The sequence below is a fragment of the Microcaecilia unicolor genome, chromosome 4 (assembly GCF_901765095.1).
Source record: "Microcaecilia unicolor chromosome 4, aMicUni1.1, whole genome shotgun sequence".
NCBI classification, from domain to species: domain Eukaryota; kingdom Metazoa; phylum Chordata; class Amphibia; order Gymnophiona; family Siphonopidae; genus Microcaecilia; species Microcaecilia unicolor.
Window position 1 is genome coordinate 103,091,505 of NC_044034.1, and position 27,633 is coordinate 103,119,137.

General features: G+C 43.0%; 1 protein-coding gene across 1 annotated transcript in view; it reads left to right on the forward strand.

Annotated features, from left to right (window-relative positions):
- Positions 1-27,633, forward strand: part of ELF1 (E74 like ETS transcription factor 1) — a 303,862-nt gene that overhangs the window by 190,375 nt on the left and 85,854 nt on the right. The window contains exon 4 of the mRNA XM_030200555.1: positions 857-1,031. Within this exon, the coding sequence (XP_030056415.1) occupies positions 857-1,031 (175 nt within the window). The remainder of the gene's footprint in view (positions 1-856; positions 1,032-27,633) is intronic.

Below are 27,633 nucleotides of genomic sequence, written 5' to 3' on the forward strand. Positions count from 1 at the left end.
AGAGATCAATTTTCTATGAAAGTACTTCCTAACGGTATGTTCAGACTTACCACTAGGGGTCACGTACTGCCATTTTTCTAAGGTGGTGACACCAGAGGTGGGAGTGAATGGACATGATTTGTGCTTCCCAACCAAAATTTGGGTTGGGGGCAGGAAGGAAGGAGCGTGTTTGGGGCTCTTATGAGTCACTAGGGTGTTTTTTCTTTTTTTTTTTTTTTTTTTTGAGGGGGAAAGAGGGATGGTGAAGGGGAACGTCAGGGCCCACTGATGCCACTAGGGATTTTTTTTTTTTTTTTTTAGGAAAGTGAGAAGGGGTATCAGGCGATCAGGGATTTTATTTTGGAGAGGGAGGGGGCTTTGGGGCCCACATGGGTCATCAGGGATATCTGATGACAAGGGAGATCTGAGATGAAGTTCTGTACTTCCCTTCAGATTTCCTATTTGCTCCCATGCTAGAATGTTTACTACCATTCAAGGCTGTAATAAAACATCCAGTACTAAAAAGAAAGTAAAGTTATCTCATTTTTTCTCATAATGAAAGCAATTTCTGGTTCAGCCTATTTGCATATATGTTCTGCATTCTGACTTCTATTATCCTTCAGTGGTAGTTGCAAGATTAGTTTGGAAAAATCAAAATTAACTGTTGCACTAAAGGATAATGCAGCTTATTACATTGGCTCTTAGAGTTTAGGAATACCCATGTCTTTTGTGTCAGTACTGTAAGAGGACAGTAGTATGAACTGATCTGTGTTTTCTGAGTTTCAATTCCTCCATTTCCCATGTTTGGCCTATTCTGTATTGAAGCTTACATTTTGCAACAGTGGGCTTTTTCTAAAAATTATTTTCCTTTTTGTAGCTTGGGGATCCTTCCATCTTTCCTGCGGTCATTGTGGAGCATGTTCCAAGTGCTGATCTCCTTCACAATTACTCAGGCTTGGCCTGTGTTGATGAACCGAATGACATGATTACCGAAAGTTCATTGGATGTTGCAGAAGAACAAATTATCGATGATGAAGATATAACTCTTACAGGTTTGCTCTTTAAGCTTTTCATTATTGTAGTATAGCCATCCTTCTATTATCTGAAGACAGTAGGAACAGAAAATAATACAAGTCTTATGTTTTTATATATATTATATATTCCCATTCCCTTGATTAAAATGATTGAAAGATATGATGTTGTTTTGAGCAGAACCTTTGTTTTCACACGCAAGCCTTTCTGTTCTGTGATTTGCTACTCTAGTATTCCCTCTGGTCTGTTGCTATTCACAGTTGGGAACTGGTGTGGGATTCAAAGTAGATTACAGTAATGTAAAAACGTTTTCCCCCTTATGTCCCCTATCTATATAATAAAATCTCACCTCCAATTCTGAAGCTCACAGTGTGGCAGGGAAACAGTGAAGGCCTGTAGTGTTGTACCCTGTCAGCAGCACTCACTCTCACTCATACACCCGCCCTCAGCCACGCCCCTTCCGGACATAATTCGCGACCCCAACGTTCCAATGAAGCCACTCAAGCTGCATTGACGTCCGTGAAGGGTTCGTGGCTTCGTGGTGGTGAAGCCTCTCCACTGAGCAGCTGTCCGTCTCTGTCAGTCACGCCCTCGCGTCGAACGTGATGACGTCCACGGAGCAACGCTGACGTCGACAGCGGAGCAACGATCATGAAACAAAGAAACGCCACGGCAAGGGAGCAGTAAGGTAACGCGCCACCTCCTCTCTCCACCCCCCCCCCCAAGGACGCACCTTCCCCTCTACAGTCGCCCAACAGGTCGCCGCTTCCCCTCTACAGTCGCCCAACAGGTCACCGCTTCTCCTCTCCACCCCCCCCCCCCCCCCCAAGGTCGCCTCTTCCATTCTCGATGCCTCCCCCCCTCCCTCCGCCCGCGAGGTTGCTGCTTCCCCTCTGCAACTTCCTCCCCCCCAACATCGCCTCTTTCAAATTCCAACCCTCCCCCCTCGAGGATTGCCGGTAATCAGCAAAAAAAAAAAAACCACACGCTGCCTTCAGCCATTGCCTGTGTGCTCTGCAGCTACTCATCTCTCCTCTCACTCTTGCCCTGGAGCGCGGGAACACAAACTTCAAAACAACTTCCTGTAGCTACGCTCCTACGGGGACAGAAAGAGGAGAGAGGAGCAGCAGCAGCACAGCACACAATCAATGCCTCAATGCTGCTGCATGCACTGCGAGCACAGAACAGGGAGGAAGGAGGGAGGCTTCGAACTCAGAGGGAGGGGGGCAAGGGGGAGGAAGGGGGTTTGGGGGAGGGTGGGCTGCAGAGGAGGGTGGTGAGGGGAGGGGGACGAACAGGAGCACAGAAGGCAAAGGGGAATGCACACAAACACACACACACACAGTCTTTCAAACACATACACTCACTGAGGGGGGGGGAGGGTGGCCTGCAACTTGGACGGTGAAGGGGCCGCTGAGAGGAGGGGGATCAAGAAGCACGGTAGGGGGATGGGAGGCTGCACGGGGTAGGGGACACACAGATTAACCAGATTGCCTTACTTGCTTGCAATGCACTACATTGCCTTACGTCCACTCCTGTCTACAAACACAGGGGAGGGAGGACCGCATGCAACTCAGAGGGTACACGGCGAGAGACTTGGGGAGGGGGGGAACCTTGCTAGCACCCGTTTCATTTCATACTGAAACAGGCATTTTCCTCTAGTTATTGCATATATGTCACACTGAATGGTTTCTGATCATTAAACAATATGTAATATTAGGCAGAGGAAAACTGAGTAAACACACCACATAGCTTTTAAATTATTCATTTATTTAAGGAGCAAAGTTATCCAATACTCATATCACCCATATGAAAAAGTAACTGCACCTTAAACATAGTAAGTGGCTGCGCCAACTTTAGCAGCAATAATTGCTCCCAAATGCTTCCACATCACTGTTGTGGAATCTTAGCCCACTCTTCTTTTCAGGACAGCTTTAATTCATACACATTTGTAGGTTTTCATTCATGAACTGCTCATTTCAGGTCCTGCCATGGTTTTAAATCAATTCCCACTGAACCAATTCCCACCACACCAGGGAGCACAGTTCCCACCCATAACTCAAAAAACCCCCACTAGGACAATTATTCTACTTCCTTTTCTCCTTTCAGATTGTTTCGGAGGGGGGACAGTACCCCCCCAACCCACCCCCAAACATTATCTTTTACACATCCCTTTCTCCTTCCAGATATATGCAGTTCATGTTGGGGAGGCAATGCCCCCCCCCCTAAACTACACCCTCGCTAGCTTAAGCCCACTATGCACAGGAAAAAAAAAAGATTTTAAATGCTCCCAGGTTTCAACCTAATTCATGTTTAATGCGGGAGATAAATGCCATAAATAAGTAAATAAATAGATAGAAACTCTGAATGCTGAGCACAACACACGCTAGGTATCCCTAAAATCAGCCCTCATAATGATTACCAATTACAGCTCTACCTATGAAAAGTTATTCCGTTATTATACTTCCTTTGTGTACATCTTTATGCTACACAAACAAACCAGGGATGATGACTGAGCAGCATACCATCTCCTGTTCTTAATCTAACCTCCTTGTTCTCTGTCAGCGGTGCACCCGATCCTCCGTCAGTGTCAGAAAATAAAATAAAAAGACACGATACAAGAATGAAACAAAGGTTTAAAAAAAAAAAAAAGGTTAGAGAGAATGGGAAATGACTAGTGTGAGGGGGAGGAGTCCTCAGTGGGAATTGGCTGGGGGGGGGGGAGGGGAATTGCACACGGTGGGAATTATCATGGGGGAATTGGTGGGTGGGAACTGTCTGGGTTTACTCGCTGGAAACCCCTGCCATAGCATCTTTATTGGGTTCAAGTCAGGACTTTCACTAGGCCAGTCTTAAACTTCAATATTTTTTTCTCCTCAGACCTTCAAATATAGATTTACGTTTGTGTTTTGGATCATTGTCTTTCTCCGTAACCCAATTTCTTTTGCATTTCAGCTTCAGCTCATGGACAGATGACATTCCCAAAATTCATGATTCCTTTAATAATAGCTAGTTTTCTAGGTCTTAAGGCAGAAAAGCAACTCCATATCATCACACTACCACCACCATGTTTGACTGTTGGTATGATGTTTTTACTGTGGAATGCTGTATTTGCTTTATGTCAGACATAATGGGACCTGTGTTGTCCCAAAATTTCCACCTTGGACTTGTCTGTCCATAGAGCATTATCTCAAAAGGCTTGTGGATCATTCAGGTGTGTTTCTGCACATGTGAGATGAGCATTGATGTTACTCTTGGTTTGCAGTAGTTTCTGCCTTGCTGCTGTTCCATGAATCCCATGTTTGCCCAGTTTCTTATTGTGGAGTCATGAACACTGACTTTAGCTGAGGCTAGAGAAGTCTGCAGTTCTTTGAATGTTGTTCTGGGATGTTTTATGACTTTGTGAATGAGTTGTTGCTGTGCTTTTGGAGTAATTTTGGCAAGCTGACCACTCCTGGGAAGATTCCCCAGTGTTCCAAGTCTTCTTCATTTGGAGATAATGGCTCTCAGTGTGGTTTGATGGAGTCCCAGAGCTTTAGAAATGGCTTTGTAACTCTTTCCAGACTGATATATTTGAACAACTTTTTTTTCTCATCTTTTGTGGAATATCCTTTGATCGTGGCATAGCATTCTTATTAAACTCTGTGGTAACATAGTGACATAGTAGATGACAGCAGAAAAAAGATCTGCATGGTCCATCCAGTCTGCCCAACAAGACAACTCATGTGTGCTACTTTTTGTGTATACCCTACTTTGATTTGTACCTGTGCTCTTCAGGGCACAGACCGTATAAGTCTGCCCAGCACTATCCCCGCCTCCCAACCACCAGCCCCGCCTCCCAGCCACCGGCTCTGGCACAGACAGTATAAGTCTGCCCAGCACTATCCCCGCCTCCCAACCTCCAGCCCCACCTCCCACTACCGGCTCTGCTATCCAATCTCGGTTAAGCTCCTGAGGATCCATTCTGAACAGGATTCCTTTATGTTTATCCCACGCATGTTTGAATTCCGTTACCGGTTTCATCTCCACCACCTCCCGGGGGAGGGCATTCCAAGCATCCACCACTCTCTCCGTGAAGAAATACTTCCTGACATTTTTCTTGAGTCTGCCCCCCTTCAATCTCATTTCATGTCCTCTTGTTCTACCGCCTTCTTATCTCTGGAAAAGGTTCGTTTGCGGATTAATACCTTTCAAATATTTGATTTACTTCACTCTCATGGTAAAGTTCAATATATAATGTGGTTTAGATTCAGCAGGTCTGGCTAAAATCAAGCCTGGCTACGTTCAATCATGTGTCTGTAAATATAAATTAAGTGTTATCAATTGGTTGATTACTTTTTCACATGGGTGATATGGTAGATAATTTTGATCTTAAATGAAGTAATAATATAACAACTGTGTTATGTGTTGGATCATACAGGTCTTTATCTGCCATCATCACATACTGTGTTTACTCAGGTTCCCTTTGTCTAATGTTATCAGATTCCATTCAGTGTGACATAGATGCAATAATAGGGGAAATCAAGAGGGGGGGGGGGATCTTTTTCTCATCACATGTGTTTTTAAACCTAAATCCTTACATTGACTCAAATTTTATTCATTAAAAATTAGTTAATTACAGTCCCAGTTTATTTTAGTCCAGGAACAAAACAACCTTCCTGTCTGGAACTGAGCAGTATGTGGTGTCATCTGAACACACTGCTATCATTACCCTCTTACTTTCACTGTTCCCTTTCATATACAGTAACTGAATCTAGGTTAGCTGCTGGAGCATTATTGATGAACCTGCAACTACACTGTTCGTACTGTAAAGAGTCACCTTACAAAGAAGCCTATCTGATGTTTTGGATTTTCCTAATAACGTTGTTTCCCAAAATGTTCTGCAATCTTCTGTCTCGTGACGGTGGCGATGTGCTGCAGCTGATAGGAATGACTTAAAACACTGTGACATCACAGTTTTTGCTGGTCTCTCCTGAAGATGAGAGAGAACAATCCAGGAACCAGTAGTGTCCTGTTCCACATAAATATTTTGCACATAATCTTCTGAACTGTTGCTGTAGTTTATTTTTGCCTTGGTGATATGTGTCTGATAAAGTGCATGAGGAAAGTAAAAAAAAAAAAAAAACCTAACATATACCTATCTTCCTATACCTACTGAAAATTCTTGATACTGCTCTGTCTCCTGTTTGCGCCTCTCTGTCTTTCATTGTCTATGTGCCCTTCTGACTCACTGCGCCGAGTTTTCAAAACTATGTGATTGATATTGTAACTTGTTGGCACTGAAAAGGTGGATTCATTTGGAATATTGTGACTGAGCTGGCTGTTCTTAACCAAAGAAACACATCTTGAAGGTGAGGGATATTATGTAGGGCTTATATTGTGGGGAAATATTAGATTTGAGTAGGCTGGAGAGGCTAGTGGGGATCATGTTATTAGAAATGTGGCTTTTTGCTATCATTAGTGACTGCAACACAGTAGTTTCAGTTGTGTGCACCACTCTACTGCTACAGCCATCAGTAGCAACAGTAGGAAGAATGTGCTGCTGGTAGCTTGGAGACTTCATTGGTATCCTAGTCAAACAATTTTATGAAGTAAAAGATAAAAATGCAGGTAAACATTAGTATAAGCATACCAGTCCAGCTGGATTAAGGATTGAAGGGTTAAATTCACCAGCTCTGTAATAGGTAACTGGATTAAATTGGGTCTGACCTTTAATAATGTTCCAGATCTCCTCACTTCAGTTAATTTGGGGAAATTAATTTTAAGTTCTCATGATCTGCTTTGATAACTGGGGTTCTTAATGGTTCACATGTTTGAACTTGGTTTTCAGACATCAGTCCAAAGTAGGTCCTGTATCTTTTGCCTTTCTCTGCTCTCTCAAATTAACCTGATTGTTTTCATAGGGTAACTAAAGAATTAAAGGCGTGCATGGGGGGGGGGGGGGCAGGCCCTTGATGCCCCTCCCCTACCCTTATATTTATGCCCAAGTTTTTGCTGGGGCCCTCTGGGTTGTGCATGCAGGACTTGTTAGAGACCCTCAGGAGAAACCTTAGATCTGGCAGGAATCCTAAGTCTACATTACCTCAACTCTCCCATCTCCCCCCCTCCTTCCACTCCCCACCCCCCTGTAAGCAGAAGGAGCAATGGGAGCAGGTCACACTTCTTTGTTGTCCTCTGTGACAGTGCCGGCTCTGCAAATACATTTGGTATTCTCAGGCAGCACTTCCTCTTACAAAGCTTGAGGGATCAGCTTCAGGTGTACTGCTCATGAATACTTAATATGCTCCTGGGGTTGGTCCTGTAGGAGAAAGAAGGAGCAGAAGGACTGACTTCCCCAGGCTAGTTAATATGAGGGAGGCAGAAAGAAATGGGTAGGTATTGGTTAAGGTGTGGGAGAGACAGGAACATATCTGGGGGTGAAGCAGCTCATGGTGGGAAGAGAGGGAGAAGATGCAGATGCTGGGAGAAGGAATCAGGGGACAGATGTTGAGAGAGGGATGGGAAAAGGCAGTGGGCAGATGCTATAGAGGGAGGTGGACAGGCAAGGGCATATTTTGGGAAAGGTTGAGAGGGAGATGCAGGGGGAATTGATGCTGGGAAAAGGAGAAACAGAGAGAATGGATGTTGGAAAAGAAGGTAGGCAGATGGAGGGTTGGAAGTTAGAGAGAAAGGAACAGATGGTGGGGAAGGGAGGGGAAGAAAGAAGACAGAAATTGGGAGAGAGTAGGGGCTTAGCAGTTGGTGGGAGAATAGAAAACCATAGATTGTCTAGGGATTGGGGAGAGAGTGGGTCTCAGGACTTGAGTGGTAACTGGGTAGGGTGGGAAAGTGGGGTTTCAAAGTTTAAGTGTGGACTCGGGACTAGGAGGACTAAGCAACTGGGTGTAGAGTATGCATAATGGTGGAGTTTAAGACTGAGGGGGTCTTTTACTAAAGCTTAGCTCGAGTTATCTGCAGCAGGGCCCATTTTATTCCTATGGGCCCTGCTGCAGATAACTCGAACTAAGCTTCTTGTCACTCCTCTGTACCAGGGCACTTTTCTTCTGCATTTTGTTTCATAAACACTCCCATAGGCTGGCTTTCTTCCCACCCAGGGACCTTTCAGTCACTCCCCCCAGTGGCTGTCAACGAGGGCTCTGATTCTTCAGTAACCCCATCTGGGGGGGGGGGGGGGGAGGTTACAAGAGCATAGTGACAAATGGTACTGACTGGGAGGAGAATAGAGTGCAAGTATCTGTCCTAGAGTAGGTTTCATTAGTTTTTCCTGTGAAATTTAATTCCATCTCCCATAGGGTGCATTTTTAAGATTTCCATGTTACCTTGTGGTGGGGGGCATGAAAAACATAACTTGTTTTGTTTCCCATAAGAGCATAAGTATTGCCATACTGGGACAGACCGAAGGTCCATCAAGCCCAGCATCCTGTTTCCAGCAGTGGCCAATCCAGGTTACAAGTGCCTGGCAAGATCTCAAAACAGTACACTTTATGCTGCTTATCCTAGAAATATACACAACAAACTGCCGGTGGAGCAGCTCACACTTATTTATTGTTTGATAAGGGGATGTCTCATACTGTCAAACAATAAATAAGTGTGAGCTGCACCACCGGCAGTTTGTTGTGTATAGTTCAAGTTAAAAGTGGTGGAGGGTTGCCATTTTTCGTTATATTTTTTTGATTATCCTAGAAATAAGCAGTGGATTTTTCCCAAGTCCACCTTAATATTGACTTATTGACTTTTCTTTTAGGAAATTATTCAAAACTTTTTAAAACTCTGTTAAGCTAACTGCTTTTACTACATTCTCTGGCAACGAATTCCAGAGTTTAATTACATGTTGAGTGAAAAAATATTTTTTCCAATTAGTTTTAAATTTACTACTTTGTAGCTTCATTGCGTGCCCCCCAGTGCTAGTATTTTTGGAAAGAGTAAACAAGTGATTCACGTCTACCCATTCCACTCCACTCATTATTTTATAGACCTCTATCATATCTCCCCTCAGCTTTCTTTTCTCCAAACTGAAAAGCCGTAGGCGCTTCAGCCTTTCCTCATAGCGCAGTTGTCCCATCCCCTTTATCATTTTCATTACCCCTCTCTGTACCATTTTTAATTCCACTATATCTTTTTTGAGATGCGGTGACCAAAATTGCACACAATATTCGAGGTGTGGTTACACCATTGAGTGATACAAAGACATTATCCTCATTTTTGTTTTCCATTCCTTTTCTAATAATACCTAACATTCTATTTGCTTTCTTAGGCGCTGCCCCTCCCGCCCTTTTTTTTTTTTTTTTTTTTTTTAAGACATCCTGTAGTTAGGGATTTCCACTTATATGAGGACTTCATGTTCTCGTTGGACTTGGACAAAGCAAAGTTGCTTACCTGTATCAGGTCTTACCTGAGGGGAGTAGGATATCACTTCTCACAAAACCCAATCATCTAGCTAAACAGTGGTTGACTTCTCCTAGTGTTAACTTTGTATGAATATGAGGTAGCTGTTTGAGGATTCAGCTATTATAATGGAAACATACAGAACTAGTTTTGGAAATGGTACTGAGAAACATTGTCAAAACTTGTCTTGTAATGGGGCAGGGCACACAAGTAAAAGAAATACATGTTCAAGCTAGTAACAGTATTCTACAAAAAAACTGATTTATGACAGCAATTCTGTCTGGAAACTTTTGCATTGCTTTCCCAAGGACCTTTTGAATTAACTTGCCACCTAGATGATTTTATTGATTACCTGGCTAAATTAATAGAAGATCTTATAATATTGTGCAGTACTTATTTATTTATTAGATTCTTTTATATACCGCTTTTCTGTGACATAATCAAAGTGGTTTACATATTGCATTCAGGTACTTATTCTTCTGCTCCCATTCAGCTACTTCTTTATGCCACCTGGCTAGCAAAACTTTCAGGGTTTTACCTGCCATTCCATGCAGATTATACCCTGAGTCTTTATGAAACTGTTTTGTGTTGTCTGTTCCTGTGAAGGTAAAGATGTCCCTAACTGAGGAATGGACTACTGCTTGGTTACCTAGCTACAGTCTATTAGCTTTAGACTTGTAAGATTCCAAGCTGCAAGGTTCTGATTTATACATTTTTTTTTCTGGGACGAGGAAGATAACTTTCTCTTACCACTATAAGGAGAAATTTAAATCATTAGAGTACCCTTTTCATCAATCCATTTTACACTGGCTTAAGAAAGTAAATAAATTAATACATACAGATATGAGGCTTATAACAATTTTTTTTATTATTTAGAAAGGTTTTACAATTTGCAATATCCAAAGTTCTATGATATGCACAAAACATGCACAAACTTTTTAAAAAAAATCAACATATAACAAAAATGTACTTGCTATCTCACAAACTATTGCACGAATCATCCTTAAACCGAGTGATACTCATCAGACAATGATCCAAAGAAGATCAGCGAAATCACTAATTCTACAGTCTAGAACAAATGCTTGAAGGCCTGTTAAGAGAAGATGGTCTTTAACCTTTAATAAAAAGTAGTACTTACCCTTGGGCCTGTTCTGATTTTTATCTGATTCCCTAGGTGAAGCTTAAGCTGTGCGGACCCCTCCTCCCCTCTAAGGTGGCTCGGTTACCTATTCTGCCCCACCCCCCTAGTCCAGCATCTCCCTTCCCTACCTCATCCAAACCATGTCTTACCTCTCCCCTTCCCTATGCCAACACTTCCAGGTGACCAGGATCTCTCCTTCCCATCCCAACCATTGCCCCCTACCAACATCTTATCTTTCCTTTCCTCCATGTCTCTACCTGCTTCTTTTTTTTCCTGCCAAGCCTGCTGCTGCCTAGGGTTGCCAACTGAATCCAGATTTGCCTGACAGGATTGATCAAGTCTTGGGTTTACCCCACTGCATTTAGGGACAATTTGTTCTGATTTTCCCATTACATTTCCCAAGAAAAGCAAAACTATAAGTTCCTGCATGCAGTAGGGTAACTTTAGGACTGGATCAACCTTGTAGGGTGAATATAGATCCAGTTGGCAACTTTACTGATGCCACCCTCTATGTTTGTGAGCCAGAATAAGCATCAGCACAGCGTGGAGACTTCCAGTACAAGCTTGTGCTGAAGTGCTGCCACTTCCTGCTCCCTTCTGACAGCAGTCTTGTCAAGGGAGTAGGGAATGTGGCAGCGTTTGAGCGCAGGCCTATGTTAGAAGGCTCTGTGCAATGCTGCTCTCGTCACACTTCTGCACACCCCCCCCCCCCCCCCCCCCCCCAATGCTGCCATCTGGAGGCAGGACCAACCTTAAACAGTCAATAAGAGAGCTGGTAACTAAACCACTAATAATGCTGCAGAATTATTTTAGATACAGGAAAAACTTTAAAAAAAAAAAAGAACCATGAAATGTTTACATTTTTCCAAACTATATGTATTTGTTGCTATCCTGAAACATACTTTTCAGGTTGGTGCCGTGGCATGTTGTGTACTGCTATGCAGAGGACCTGGATGTGATTTCTGGCTTAGCTCTTCCTTTTCCTGAATTGGCCAGGGCTGGTAATACTGTGCAGGCAGTTATGGTCATTGTTGAATGATGATGATACATTGGTGGCCAGAATTACGAGCTAAGGTGGTAGGGCTCGTGAAGTGTCACTATGGCCACTGGGCTAACATAAGTTAGGAGTAAGAGTGACTTTGAATGAGAGGAAAATATTACCTGAGCCTATTAGTTGTGAATGAAGACTTCTGGAACAGGATCCCGATTGAATTGATTGCTTTATTGTGGTTATGCTGATTTGGCTCATGCCCTTTTAGTGGTGCTAAAGGTGAGTTATATTCAGATACACTAGGTAGTTCCCTGTCCCCAGAGGGCTAACCATTTAAGAGGTCCTTTTACTAAGCTGCGGCAAAAGGGGACCTGCACTGGCGTCAGCGTGTGTCTTTGATGCGCGCTGAGGCCCCGTTGTACTGCAGTGGGTAAAAGGCTGGGGTTTTTTTTCTTTTTAAAGAAATGGCCATGAAGCAAGTGAAGCACTTGCCACGAAGTCATTTGGGGGGGAGGGGGAGCACTTAGGGGGTGGTAAGGGCTCCCACACAAACCTGGCGGTAACTGGACAGCATGCAGCACTGCCTGATTACTACTGGGTAAATATCTGTGCTACAAAAATGGAAATATTTTTGTAGCACCTGAAATGGTGTGCGCTGGGGGTGGGAACTACCACTGCGCTGCTGCGGTAGCCAGGCGGTACTCCTGGTTTAATGAGCAGTAAGTTAGCATTGAGCTTACCGCCGCTTAGTAAAAGACCCCGACAATTTGTACCTGAGGCTAGAGAATGACATGGGGACGGAGACAAACTTTGTCCCCATGTCATTCTTTTCTTTGAAGGCTATTAATGAATTGGACTGTTACATATGTTTGAGTGATGCAGACAATTTCATTTTTTGGAAAAACGAGCGAAAGTGCTTTCCGCAGCTGGCAATTTGCACGGGGGATCCTGTGCATTTCTGGTACCAGCACATCTTCTGAGAAGACATTTTGTATAGCAGAAAGGACTGTGAAAGACGGGAGAGCTAGACTGAATCCTCAGATTGTTAATGACAATGCTTCAGGATTTCTTGGGGTAGTAGAAGTCAGCTGTTGTTGGGGTTGAAAGAGTAGATGGTGGGGTACGGGGTTTTATAGTTGCTCGTTGTTTATTGTTTTCTGTTTGAGATTTATGCACAATAGTTGCACAGAATATTATTTCTTTTTATACTTGAATAAAAAGATTTAATTATAAAATCATAAATGTTCAAAGCTTCTGCAGATGAGGACAGAGCCCACGGGGACAGGGTGGGGATGGAGACAGAGCCTACCGAGGTGGCCACAGGGACAATCGAACAAACTTTGTCCTCGTGTCATTCTCTACCTGAGGCAATAGAGGGTTAAGTAATTTGCTCAAATTTGCAGGAAAATTCAGTGGGAAAAGCAGGATTTGAACCCTGGCTTCTCAACCTACTGCTCTAACCACAAAACTATCTCTCCAGTGCTTTAAGTGATATGGCAATTTTAATTACAAGTCAGAACCAAATATGTGTGAATTTTAAATGTCACTCCTATGCAGATTTTAACTGCTATGGCTCTTAAGTAATTCCCATAATATGACCGCCAAGTAAATTGGGTCTGCAGGGCTCATCATCTTCGGCATGTCATACTAGCAATGTGAGAATACACGTAAAGTTGTGAATACAGCTCGGAGTGCTAAAATATGACTAATTTAACTCATTAGTGCCCAACGTGCCCATATGGGATTTTATGACGGGAACATTGGGCACTAATGGGTTAAAAGAAAAATAGTGTGTGAACATCATAAAAAGTTCCTACCTTTCTCTACCCTTACCAAAATTAGACATATAGGAAGCTGTGTACCAGCGAGAGTAATAACGGGGAAAGAGAAACAGAGAGGGCCACAAGACTACTAAGAGTCCATTAAGTCTAGAAATGTGGAAATTGACATTTTGAAGTTGCTACTAGAGCGAGTTAACGCAGCCATTACTGTTTTTCCTTGTTCTCTGCATGCACATTCTGCCCACACTAAAATCATTTGGCTTAGATGTGGGAGTTGCTTTACTAGTGTTTTCATACAGTGATATTGCCATGAACTGAATAAACAGTTGAACAGTTTCATAGTGATGACCCCCCCCCCCCCCCCCCCAATAAAATGAAAGTATAGAGTGAGATCACTAATGCCAGTAATGGAAAAAACAATTTTTAATGATTTTATTGGCAGATGAGTGCAGGGAACAATCAAAACAAAACTTACATGACTTTCAAAGTTCTAGAAAAACACAGAAGGGTGTAATCTGCATGGAGTGGCAAGTACAGCCCTAGACAAAGGCATAGAGGAAGGGGTGTAATCTGCACAGAGCAACAGGTACAACCCTTAACAGTGGCTTTCCTACATTAGTTGCCACTCAGGGTGGAACACACCCCTCCTCTGAGCAAAGGGGTGCGTGGAGCAGGCGCATAGTTGTCGGCTCTGCCGGTCCCCAGCCTCAGAACAGGAAGTTGACATAGGAGGGGGCTGGCAGAACTGACAGTCACACGCCTGCTCCGCGCACCCCCTTGCTGCCTTCACCCCGGGGTGAACCACCCTTGATACACTAGAGACCCTTAAACAACGATATAGAGATGATTACCTGTATGGTCTGCATGGAGCAGCAGGTACAACTCTAGCCACCTTACAGTGCAAACTGGAGTGGAAACTAGATGGTCTATGTAGGGCTTTGTTACTGTGTAAGAAAAAAAGTATCAGTTTATGCTCTGGAAGCAATAGACACTCCAGTTTTGACTTTATAGTGTTTGCTTGTTTCTTCTGTATTTGTATTGGCTTTATTTCTGTGGGAAGTTCTGCAACAATCCTTGGCCAGAAGCCAAAAGCTGTGACTGTTTCTCTGGAATTTGGTACACATGCACCCTGACCCTAGCCAGTGGTTGTTGACTGGGACTACCTCCCTCTGGAAGGTGGGGAAGGGATGACACTCTGAACACTGCCTCAAAACCAGCTGAAGGAGGAGCAGGAGATACTGGGCCCAGTTAGTAATCAGACCTACACATAAGATGCACAGCACTAGAGCCAGCCACTGGGTAGTTCCCCCTACTGCTGGAACTATCATGTTTAAAATATCAGGAAGACAGATGGGGGTCAGAAATACAAAGCGTTTTCCCCTTAGATACAAAATGGGAAAAACCTTATGGTAACGCTGGCATTTGGGGTTGTGTTGATGATAACATTGCATCACACCCGTAGAAGATTATGGCCCTCAGCATCCCCTCCCTGAGTGTGCTATTATCTCATTACAACACACCCTCTCTGTCTTACAGCCTAATTGTAGGACAGAGAAGCTGCAAGTGAGTTAAGAAAAGAGGCACAAATTTCGATTCCATGCTTTTTTCGGTCTTTTGAATTAATATATTATTGAAGGTCTGGGATATTTTTTACAGTAAATACATTAAATGTTTTTTCAGAATAAAGAAACTAAGCAATGCATTATAGAGCAAAGAAGAAAAGAAGTCTTTGTGTCCAAGTTCAGTCCTCAAGGGCTGCAAGCAGACCAGGTTTTCAGGATATCTCTAGTAAATATGCGTGAGAAAGATGTTTATGAAGATCTGTCTTATGCATATTCATTAGGGATATCCTGAAAGTCTCTTCTGCTTGCAGTAGAGGCTAATCAGGTTTTGGCATCAGCGCTGAAACCATCTCAGAATTTGGATTTGGCCTTGTTTTGGTTTTGACAGAAAATGCTAGTGCCACAATCCCTACTCCCTCCTCCCTCTTACAGAAGGAGCACCTCTCTTGGGACCTACACGTGAGCCTCCACCCCTGGGCATACCTTATCATTGGTGATCTAGTGGCTAGTTGGGGCAGGAACGTTCCCCAGTTTTTCCTGCCCATGCCAGCTCCTCGTGAGACTGCCACCGGAGGTCCCGGCAGCCATTTTGAGATTGGAGCTGCCATGGGCATAGTGTTGCCAACTGGCTGGTTTTGCAGTGGTCAGCTGCCAGCAGACCCTTAAAACTGACACCATAAAGCCATTTTTAAAAAAATTTAATTAAAAAAAAAAATTGCCACCTCGGGATTCCTGTCCCTGCGGTCTGGCAGTGCTCTTTCACTTCCTTTCTTCTGTTCTGTAGGTCTGGAAGCATTTCGCCTCCCTCTTCCCACGGGCAGCATTTGAAGGTATGCTGCTTTCGGCTGCCACCATCTTTCTGCTTGGTCCTGCTCACAGGAAGTTCAGAAAAGTCAGGACCAAGCAGAGAAAGGACCGGGGCAGCTGGTAGCAGCATGCCTTCAGCGCTGCCCATTGCTCACTGCTGCATGAGGACCACAGGAACAGGGAGGAGAGATGCCGCAGGACAGATCCTGAACCTGGGGGAGGGGTGATTAAACTAGGTGATGATCAGAATTATGTTGAACCTGTAGAATAAGCCTTCTTGAACAAGACAGACTTCAATAATTTTCTGAAATTTAAGTAGTTCTGGGTAGATTTTACTGATTTGGGTAAAGCATTCCACAGTTGTGTACCTATGAATGTGAAGTTGGAGGCATAAGTAGATTTGTACTTAAGGCCACCACAATCTGGGTAATGTAAATTTAAGTAGGATCTTGATAAACTGGATCTATTTCTGAGGAGCAAGTCAACCAATTCAAGCATATATTCTGGAACTTCCCCCAAAATAATTCTGTGAATTAAGGTGCAGACCTTAAAGGCAACTAGTTCTGTATGGGAAGCCAGTGCAGTTTTTCGTGAAGAGGCTTGGCAGATTCGAATTTAGATTTTCCAAAGATCAGTCTTGCCTCAATGTTCTGTGCAGTTTGAAGTTTCTTGAGTAGATGTTCTTTGTAGCCTGCATAGATACCGTTACAATAGTCCATCTGGCTTAATACCATAGATTGTATCAAATTACAGAAAACATCATGGGGAAAATAAGGTTTTATTCGTTTGAGTCTCCACATTGAATAAAACAATGGGACAAGAACACAGAGAAAAGATGTTGGGCATGGAGAGAGCATAGGAACAGGGACACAGAGAGGCAATGCTTGACATGGAGGGGGGATAGGGACACTGAGAAGGCAGATGAACAGGTGAGGAGAAGAAATGCATACTAGGACAGGTAAGGGACATAGAGGGAAGATGGGTGGTGGACATGGAGCAAGAAGACGTCAAGTAGACAAAGTCTGGCAAGAGAATTAAAAACAAAATAGAGAAAAGCAGAAGAGAGACACTGGGACCAAAGCAAAAGAAGAAGAAAAATGCTTGGATAACAAAGGTATAAAATATATTTTATTCTTTTATTAATTGGAATATGTCAGCAAATGTGCATATTGGTTTCTCTAGTATTTCTGTATACACAGAGTCTAATGTCTTGTCAGTTTTTTTTACCTTCCTATTGTCCCTTGTTGTTCATGGTTTTGCACATGTGTTGAAAGTGCGGTATTCTGCTAGCATGTAGCTTCCATGAGGTATTCCGTACAAAGCAGATCTGTAGCAGTCTGACTTGGACTGGAAGTATGTTGGTATTCTAGGGTGCTGTCTTGTTAGGATTGATGCTAGTTATTTTATTTTATTTATTAGGATTTATTTATCGCCTTTTGGAAGGAATTCACTCAAGGCAGTGTACAGCAAGAATAAGTCAAACATAAGCAATAGACAATTACAGCAGTAAAAATACAAAGTATGGCATAGTATGCTACATTACAATGTCAATACAATACACAAAACATTTTAATAGACAGCATAGGGTGTAAGTTAAGATGTAATATATAGATAGGTAAAATAAAGTAACAGGAGTAAGAAAATAAGGGACTAGTGAATCCTGGATGTTAATGCGGCTTTATTATGATTGTTTTTTCTGAATGTATTATGTTGTTTGTAGGATTTGGTTACTGGAGCTCTATTTCTGATTTCTAAAGTTTGTGAAATAATCATAGAACATGCATACATGTGGCAGTTTTTTCTTCTGAGATGGCAACCCTATTGCAGGCAGTTGGTTATAGAGGGGTGCGGCAGTGAAGGGTACAACAGTAGGTGAGGCAAGACAAGGAAAGGGGCATAGAGTAGGGCACATGTCGGGTTTTTCTTCATTAGAAAGTTGGCAACCCTACATGTGCAGGAGCGATGGTGATATTTTGGTATTCGCAGGGAGATGGTCAAGAAGATGCCCCTTGCACTTAGGTCCTTCTCTGTAGTTGGTAAAAACTATAGCTTCCTTTTTCCCCTCACACCACTGGAATTCCTTACATCTTTTGGTCCTCTGGGCAGAAACACATTCTTGAAAGATGTTGAACAGCTTCTGATACATCAAGTGCTATTAAGCCACTTTCACTGGGTGGCACAGCAGGACTGAAAATTTTAGTAGATAAACACTTTTTCAATAAGGTCAGGCCTGAGATGTCAAAGTGTCTCTATGTTCTGCTGCAAAGGAATGTGGTTCATCTTTGTATTTCCTCAAGAAGTTTATACAGTGGGGTCAGCGAGTCTTTAATTTAAACCAATCTTCCGGAATCTTAGTCCTCCCTTGCTAAGTAGCTCAATATATAAATGCCAACTCGCTGACTACAGTTGTTGATCCCACTTTGTTGTCTCTGATTCTGATGCTTCTTGTGGATAATGTATTGTGAGTTCTAAAGCACGTTTTCAGTTCTAAGTGGGATAATATTTAGGCATCACAAATTGAACCATTTAAGAAGACTGGGGATCAGTTTGTTAATTGAATAGGGTGTGATGATGAATGTCTACAAGTCACAAGTAATGCCAAGAGTCAGGACAATGTAGCAATGAACTAACAGTAGAAAAGTACTAAAATCAACTGATTTCTTCAGGGTCCATTTTTTTGCATATAAATTGAGATGCATCCATGGTTAATTAGAAATGAACTAATTGAAATCTAACCGCCACCCCTGTTGGAATTTTCCTTTTTCTAGAAGAAACAGGGATGCTGAGATTCCCTGAGTAGAACATATAATTTTGTTGTAACAATGTCTCTGTGGCTCATGGTTTGTAACCATGGTGGAATCTGTCAAACTGCCATAAGAAGCAATGTGAAAATAGAGCTCAAGTGTTTATTTCAGTAGGGTTTAGCACAGTAGAGCCCCAGATTATTCTTATTCGAATTTAAAGCACTATTTGGCCAAATACGAATATGTATTCAGGGCACTATTTGGGGCCAAATCAAAACAAATATGAATATTCAGTACAGCCCAGCTGAAGACATCTACTATTATTCCAGACTTCTGAATTTGAAGGGATTACAGCTTTAAGGTTACAATACACATGGAACTGCATTCAGCTGAATTCTTACAATGTTTAAAAGTATTTTTTGTTGGGGGGGGGGCTTCTACAATTGCTTTTGTTGTGGGGGGAGGGAGGCAGTCCTACAGTTACTACTCAACTCAACATTCAGGGGAATCCCGCTTTTGACCCTGGGATGGATAATCCTGTGTTTCAAGTCTGGGAGACCCAAAAGTGATGCAGTTGCCTTCTGAGAACCTTCAACAAAGAGTTGAGATTCAGTGGGGCAACTGTTTTGGTTATTGTCAGCTGTGCCATTATGTACTTTCTCAGCCTACCACATTGCTGAGCCAGGGGATGGGTACTACTTTGAGGGAGTTCTTTTGGTCCGTTTCCCAAAGGGGGATGTCTGTGTCCGGACTATATAGAGCTCTCTCTTCGTGACACTTGGGGTCTTAGAAATCGCTGGGCAGTGGAGTTGGGGCAGTGTTTGGATTCATTGGACCTTCAGACTGCTATTGGGGATCTCCCTCATTTGGTTACAGGAGCTTGGCTTCAGGAATGTTACTTTAGAGTGATGTATTGTGCTTACTTCTCACATGTACAGCTGTTTCATGCACATGGAGCGCAGTCACCTCTTTGTTTAAAATGTGGTGGAGCTGCTGGTACTTTGGGGCATTCATGTTGGGCCTGTCCCAGGATTCAACAGTTTTGGGCAGCTGTTGGTTCAGTGGAGCAATTTCTTTTGGATGTACAAGGGGCTTATAGGGTTAGGTCTAAGGGACAAATCCTTCTGTTTTGTAAATTGAGCCTAGTTGCTCACAAATAGTATTCTTCAGTATTGAACTTCAGTGGAGGCTCCTTTGGTGTGGCATTGTTGTAACCAGGTGTACCTGCTGGCTATATGGGAGATTATGGCTGCAAGAGGCTCTGTGAAGAAGAAGAAGAATTTATTTTTCCTGGTGTGGACTACCTATCTACATACATTGAGCCCTAGGTGGTGGTGTTTCTTGTTGAATTCTTTGTAATGAAGGGAACGGTGTTTTTATGAATCAGTGTTGGGAAGACTGTGCTGTAGATGTATACTGTGTTTGTGGAGAGAGAGTTTTGGGGATCAGCGAGGTGAGTTTAGTTTCTTGGTACTTAAGTATTGCCATACTAGGAAAGACCAAAGGTCCATCAAGCCCAGAATCCTGTTTCCAGCAGTGGCCAATCCAGGTCACAAATACCTGGCATGATCCCAAAAAAGTACAAAACATTTTATACTGCTTATCCCAGAAATAGTGGATTTTCCCCAAGTCTATTTAATAATGGTTTATGGACTTTTCCTTTAGGAAGCTGTCGAAACCTTTTTTAAACTCCGCTAAGCTAGCCGTCTTTACCACATTCTCTGGCAACGAATTCCAGAGTTGAATTACACATTGAGTGAAGAAACATTTTCTCTGATTCGTTTTAAATTTACCACATTGTAGCTTCATCGCATGCCCCCTAGTCCTAGTATTTTTGGAAAGCGTAAACAGATGCTTCACATCTACCCGTTCAACTTCACTCATTATTTTATAGAACTCTATCATATCTCCTCTCAGCTGCCTTTTCTCCAAACTGAAGGGCCCTAGCCGCTTTAGCCTTTCCTCATAGGGAAGTCGTCCCATCCCCTTTATCTTTTTCGTAGCCCTTCTCTGTATCTTTTCTAATTCTACTATATCTTTTTTTAGATGCGGCGACGAGAATTGAACACAATATTCGAGGTGCGGTCGCACCATAGAGCGATACAAAGGCATTAACATCCTCATTTTTGTTTTTCATTCCTTTCCTAATAATACTTAACATTTTATTTGCTTTCTTAGCCACAGCTGCACACTGAGCAGAAGGTTTCAACATATCATCAACGACGACACCTAGATCCCTTTCTTGGTCTGTGACTCCTAAAGTGGAACCTTGCATGACGTAGCTATAATTTGGGTTGATATACCACCTTTGCCAAACTGAGCAAATTAAAGCGGTTTACACAAAAATTAAAATCATAGGAAACTGAACTACAATAAATAATACAGGAAAGAAAATAGGGGATAACATTCATACCAAAGACAAAAGTAAAGGATCGGAAGATGGGAAACAGGAAGGGCTAGGGGAGGACAAGGGGAAGAAAAGAAATATTCCTTTTTACGTGGGCCTGTGGTTCTAAGAGCAAAGGCCGCGGACCCCTGAGTTTTCTCTGGTTCTATGTTAGTGATTGGGGTTGGGGTGGGTCTGCAAAATTTTTGATGACATGTTCTGTTACCTCGGGGCCTCCTTGTGCTGTTATTCTTTGCTGCTTAAGGTTGGTGTTTTTATCCCTTGCTCATTGTTTGTTTATGCTCCATCATCATTAAAAATTGTTACAATTAAAAAGTATTTTAGCCTAGCACTAGAAATTATTTTTCTGGATTGAGCAAATACTGTTTGCATCTTCCCCAGAGACATTTGGCTTTACCACAGCTGTCAGCTGCAAATTGTTTTGTTTTCCTTTTGTTAAGGATATCACTAAGACCTGTCTTGGACTGGACAGATATTTTGTACATGTAACTGCACATCATTGGTGTATGTAAAATTGGTAAACTGGGTAAATGAATAATGAAAGAATAAGTATCTTTGTCACATCCATCCCTATGAGGATTTAGATTTCAGAATAGCTATAAAAAAAAGTGAACATTTCAGCATATGCATATTGGAATTGATTGCTGGTAAAATGCAAACACATTTCTGGCAGCAAGAACAGGCATATTTAAGCTCCCCTGAATAAGAAACAGGACAGAGAGCAAGCCAAATAAAAACTTTGGACTTTCCAAATTCAAAGTCAAACCAAGTTACAATTCAGGTACAGTAGATATTTCCTTACCCCAGAGGGCTTCTAGTTTAAGTTCTACTTGAGGTAATGAAAGATGAAGTGATTTTGCCCAAGGTTATTGAGATTTGAACCCTGGCTTCTAAGTGTAACCACTGAAATACCAGTTCACTGCTACTTTCCTAAGAATTGCTCAATGACAGGCCAATGCTCAAAGGTTCACAGTAGAATCAAATTCTACCATGAACCTAGCGCAGCAAAATTGTTCAGAATAATAAGCATGCAAACCACCTATCCCGAAACAGTATGGAAGGGGAACTATAAATATTTGCTGAAACCATCCCTAGCTCAAACGGTAAATGAAAATGGTTTTAAGATGTTTTATTGGTGGTATTACACTCCCGACCGGCTACAAAAGCTGTATCCAGAAATGTCGGGGCAATGCTGGCTGGAGTGTAGCCACAGAGGCACATTCTATCACATTTGGTGGTCCTGTGAAAAAGTTGAAATGTATTGGAAAGCTGTAATGCAACTGGTTAATACAGTTCTACAGAGGACATACTCATGAAGGGCAGAACACTGCCTATTACACTTCAGACCAGCAGCAATACGGAGCTGGCAGCATAGGTTGGCGATTCAATATTTTGTAGCGGCAAGACTGGGACTGGCTCACACCTGGAGGCAAGTGGAACCACCATCACTTCAGGTGGTCAGTAGGAAAGTGGAGCACCTTTATCAGATGTCAAAACTAACAGCTATGCAAGGAGGGTCCATGCTGGTCTTTAACAAAATTTGGACACTTTATGAACAGCCACATTCACCACCGGGATAGGGAGGGAAAATTACGGTTGGGGATAGGCATGGATTGATGTAAGAAGCAAGATGTCAATGTGTAGTTGAATATCTGTTAAGATGTATTTGTGAAACGTCAATTAAAAAAATAAATAAATAAATAATAAGCATGCAGATTAATGCCATGTTAAAATCACAATATTAATTAGTTGTTCACTATTCTGCGCTGATTTGGCTCAGGCACTGACAGGAAAGTTGACATTTGTTTTTGTTTTAGTTTTTTTCTTTTAAAGTATGCCACAGTGAGGCATATTTTCAAAGCAGTTTGGGAGGCTAAGTTCCATAGGTTTCTATGGAACTTTGGGAGGCTAAGTGCTTTGAAAATGAGCCTCAGTGTCTCTTACCCCAACCCCTTCCCTATTAATTTTTTTTAACTTGCTTAGCCAGGCCCGTGACCACCTCTCGAGCATTGGCCCAACCTTAAAAAAAACATTTTTTGCTTGGTCCGGTGGACCCCTGACCCCCTCCTTTCCATAAACTTTGAGAAGGCCCTGGTGGTCTAGGGGGACCCAGCCTGGCCAGGTGAGGATCCACCCCCAAAGTCCACCCTGGAAGGCAACCCCCCCCCCCCCCAACCCCTTCATACCCTGCAGGAGGGAGGAGAGAGGAATACCTCCTTCCTGCTCTGGGACACATCATCAAAATGTCAGTTCCTTGCCCTGGTGGGGCGCTACTATTTTGATGACACCAGAGTGGACTTCGGGGGGACCCTCTAACAGGGTGAACTTCAGGGGGGCCTGGCCTGGCTGGGCTGGGGTCCCACTGGACCAACACTTTTTTTCAGAGTTTGTGGAAAGGGGAGGGGTCAGGCATCCACTGGACCACTAGCGCTTTTTCAAAAAAAAAAAATTAGGGGGGGGAATAAGGAGTCCACTGGACCACTGAAGTGGTGGTGTTTTTTTTTTTTTTATAAAGGTCAGGTCGATGCTCAGAGGCAGGGAAGCCTGTTTGGGGCAGGGTGGTTGGATTGATGGGAGAGAAGAGGTGTCCTTAGACACCCCTTCTCTCAACCAACCCCTCTAATGTTGCCCCAGTCTTAGCATTATTGTTTTCTGGCTCTAAACGTGCCTTAGAGCTTCTTTTTTTTTTTAATAAAAAATAAAAAAGAATTCCGGTGGGGTGCTAAATGACTGCAGTTAAACACAGTCTGCACCAGGGACATAACCAGACCTCGAGGTGGGAGGGGGCCAGAGCCCAAAGTGGAGGGGCACATTTTGGTCTGACGCCCTGCCGATGCCCCCCCCCCCTCCACCACCTGCTGTTCCCCACCCACTGCAGCTGCTGTACATATCTTAGCTGGCGGGGGTCCCCGACCCCCGACAGCTGAAGTACCCGCCGCCGTAAATACCTTGGCTGGCAGGGTTCCCCAACCCCCACCAGCTAAAGCTTCGTCTAGCGCTGGTCTTCGGCGCCACTGCATTGCCTGCCCTGCTCTCTTTTCCCCTGACATCCAGCACACTTGTTTTAATGAAATTGAGCATTGGCCTATGTGTATTTAGTGGTGAGGAAATGAAAAATTTATGCCTCTAGAGTAATTAGTGATCATGATTACAATTTGGATTTATATCTCGTCTTTCATCCAGATTCTCAGAACTTTTAAGGGACACTTTCAAAGCCTGGGGATACGTTCATATTTGTTTACAGAAATGGTGTGATAGCAAAGATAGTGGAGTCCCACCTCCCTAAGCAGGAAGAATATGCTTCACCTGAAATGAATTACAAATGCAAAAGGGTATGACTCCTGAAGTGTAAGGTGAAGTATTACTGGTCATGAGACGTCCGCTATGAGTCCAATAGGAGGAATGCCTTTAAGCTCTAGGAGCAGAAGGAGCTGCCTGGTGGGGAAATGCTAATTCTTGACTTTTGCTAACAAATTAAAATATTATATTACTACACATAATATATGTGCTTTTTATTTGGGTTTGCCAGTTTATACGCTTTGGGCCTTACAAATTTTAAAATCTTGACTCTTGTTCATAAAGCTTTGAATGACAATGAACTGTTTGACTTCGGCAAATTCTTTGAAAATTACAGACCACCAAGATTTTTTGAGATCTGAAGACAAGTTTATTTATTTGTATTTATTGGGATTTATTAACCACCTTTATGAAGAGATTCACCTAAGGCGGTGTACAGCAGGTACAGTTTAACATAAAACTTACAGGGAAGGGAAAGGGAGGGGGGGATAAAAAGGGGGGTTAAGGGGGAGAGGGGGGGAAATATATCCGCTGATAAAACTGTTGCTTAAGGTATTTAATATTCAACCTTGAAATGGCTATAACTTTTGATATGTACTGCTTCCTTATGGCAATCTAGCTGTGTTATCATTAAAGAGCTGTTGATATAAAAGGTTAAATACAGCTGACAGAAAATGCTGTAAGTGAGAGACTGTTAAGCTGTAGGGGGTAATGCCAATAAGATTGTCTAAAAGTAACATGTGACTGTTAGATTTCGAAGGGCTATCAGAGTCTAGGCCTTTGGAGATCACTGTATATTGGCTTATGAGGGGGGTGGGGTGGAGGAGCGGTACAAGGACATACAGTGGTGGAAATAAGTATTTGATCCCTTGCTGATTTTGTAAGTTTGCCCACTGACAAAGACATGAGCAGCCCATAATTGAAGGGTAGGTTATTGGTAACAGTGAGAGATAGCACATCACAAATTAAATCCGGAAAATCACATTGTGGAAAGTATATGAATTTATTTGCATTCTGCAGAGGGAAATAAGTATTTAATCCCTCTGGCAAACAAGACCTAATACTTGGTGGCAAAACCCTTGTTGGCAAGCACAGCGGTCAGACGTCTTCTGTAGTTGATGATGAGGTTTGCACACATGTCAGGAGGAATTTTGGTCCACTCCTCTTTGCAGATCATCTCTAAATCATTAAGAGTTCTGGGCTGTCGCTTGGCAACTCGCAGCTTCAGCTCCCTCCATAAGTTTTCAATGGGATTAAGGTCTGGTGACTGGCTAGGCCACTCCATGACCCTAATGTGCTTCTTCCTGAGCCACTCCTTTGTTGCCTTGGCTGTATGTTTTGGGTCATTGTTGTGCTGCAAGACCCAGCCACGACCCATTTTTAAGGCCCTGGCGGAGGGAAGGAGGTTGTCACTCAGAATTGTACGGTACATGGCCCCATCCATTCTCCCATTGATGCGGTGAAGTAGTCCTGTGCCCTTAGCAGAGAAACACCCCCAAAACATAACATTTCCACCTCCATGCTTGACAGTGGGGACGGTGTTCTTTGGGTCATAGGCAGCATTTCTCTTCCTCCAAACACGGCGAGTTGAGTTCATGCCAAAGAGCTCAATTTTTGTCTCATCTGACCACAGCACCTTCTCCCAATCACTCTCGGCATCATCCAGGTGTTCACTGGCAAACTTCAGACGGGCCGTCACATGTGCCTTCCGGAGCAGGGGGACCTTGCGGGCACTGCAGGATTGCAATCCGTTATGTCGTAATGTGTTACCAATGGTTTTCGTGGTGACAGTGGTCCCAGCTGCCTTGAGATCATTGACAAGTTCCCCCCTTGTAGTTGTAGGCTGATTTCTAACCTTCCTCATGATCAAGGATACCCCACGAGGTGAGATTTTGCGTGGAGCCCCAGATCTTTGTCGATTGACAGTCATTTTGTACTTCTTCCATTTTCTTACTATGGCACCAACAGTTGTCTCCTTCTCGCCCAGCGTCTTACTGATGGTTTTGTAGCCCATTCCAGCCTTGTGCAGGTGTATGATCTTGTCCCTGACATCCTTAGACAGCTCCTTGCTCTTGGCCATTTTGTAGAGGTTAGAGTCTGACTGATTCACTGAGTCTGTGGACAGGTGTCTTTCATACAGGTGACCACTGCCGACAGCTGTCTGTCATGCAGGTAACGAGTTGATTTGGAGCATCTACCTGGTCTGTAGGGGCCAGATCTCTTACTGGTTGGTGGGGGATCAAATACTTATTTCCCTCTGCAGAATGCAAATAAATTCATATACTTTCCACAATGTGATTTTCCGGATTTAATTTGTGATGTGCTATCTCTCACTGTTACCAATAACCTACCCTTCAATTATGGGCTGCTCATGTCTTTGTCAGTGGGCAAACTTACAAAATCAGCAAGGGATCAAATACTTATTTCCCCCACTGTAGCTGGTATAATACCTTTGGTTCAAGAGGGACTGGGTCTTACATCTCTCCTTCCCCACCCCTTTCCCCTCTTGAATTGCTAATTTGGTTAGGGTAAGGGGGGATTGGGGGGTTAGGGACAATATTAACATAAAAAGTTGATGGCGGTTTTATCTGGTTCAATTTGATAAGACTGTATGTGATGCATATATTATTGTGAGTATTGTAACTGAATGTCATCAATAAAAATTGTTGAAACATAACATAAAAATTACAGTTGTTGCTCGAAGTTCAGTCTTTTCGACATGTTCAATTAGATGTATACCATTCCTCTGTTTTTTTTTTTTTTACATAGGGAGGGCTGTTTTTTGGAATTCTGTGCCAGAAACACTGCAAAAACGTTTGCTCTATTGTACAATGTAGAAAACAACTAAAAGCATATATGTTTACTCAGGCATTTGCTGATATTTAGGTTTACATTATTATTTTTTTTTTAGCGTAATTGTGGTGATGAATAATTTTATGTTTGACTGCTGCATGCATATTTTACTTTTGTACTTTTTTCAGTTAATATGTTAATTCATGTCTTGTATGGTTTTGTTGTGTATATTATTTTGGAAACTGCCTAGAATTGTAACATAGAGCAATCTGTACATTTTTAAAATAAATAAAATTCTATGAGGCCCTTTTACAGAGCAACGGTAAGCCCAACGCGGGCTTACTTCTCACTCTTCCAGAAATACTGGTGGCCCAGCATGGTTGCTGGTGGTAGTCCCACCCCGAGCACGCACCATTTCTGGGGGGGGGGGGGGGGGGGGGGAGAAAACCCTTAGAAATGGTTTGCGTGGCGATATCCCAGTAGTATTCAGGCATTGCCGCATGCTGCATGGGAGCCCTTATCACTACCTCAATGTGTGGCGGTAAGGGCTCCCCACTGCATGCCCATGCAATAAGAGTTACCATGTGGCCATTTTTTTCAGCTTTTAAACAGCTACGGGAAAAAACAGGCCTGGCACGTGGGAAAAACAGCCCTCGCCACTAGTGCAAGGCCCTTTTTCCTGCAGCTTGATAAAAGGACCCCTATATTTCTAAG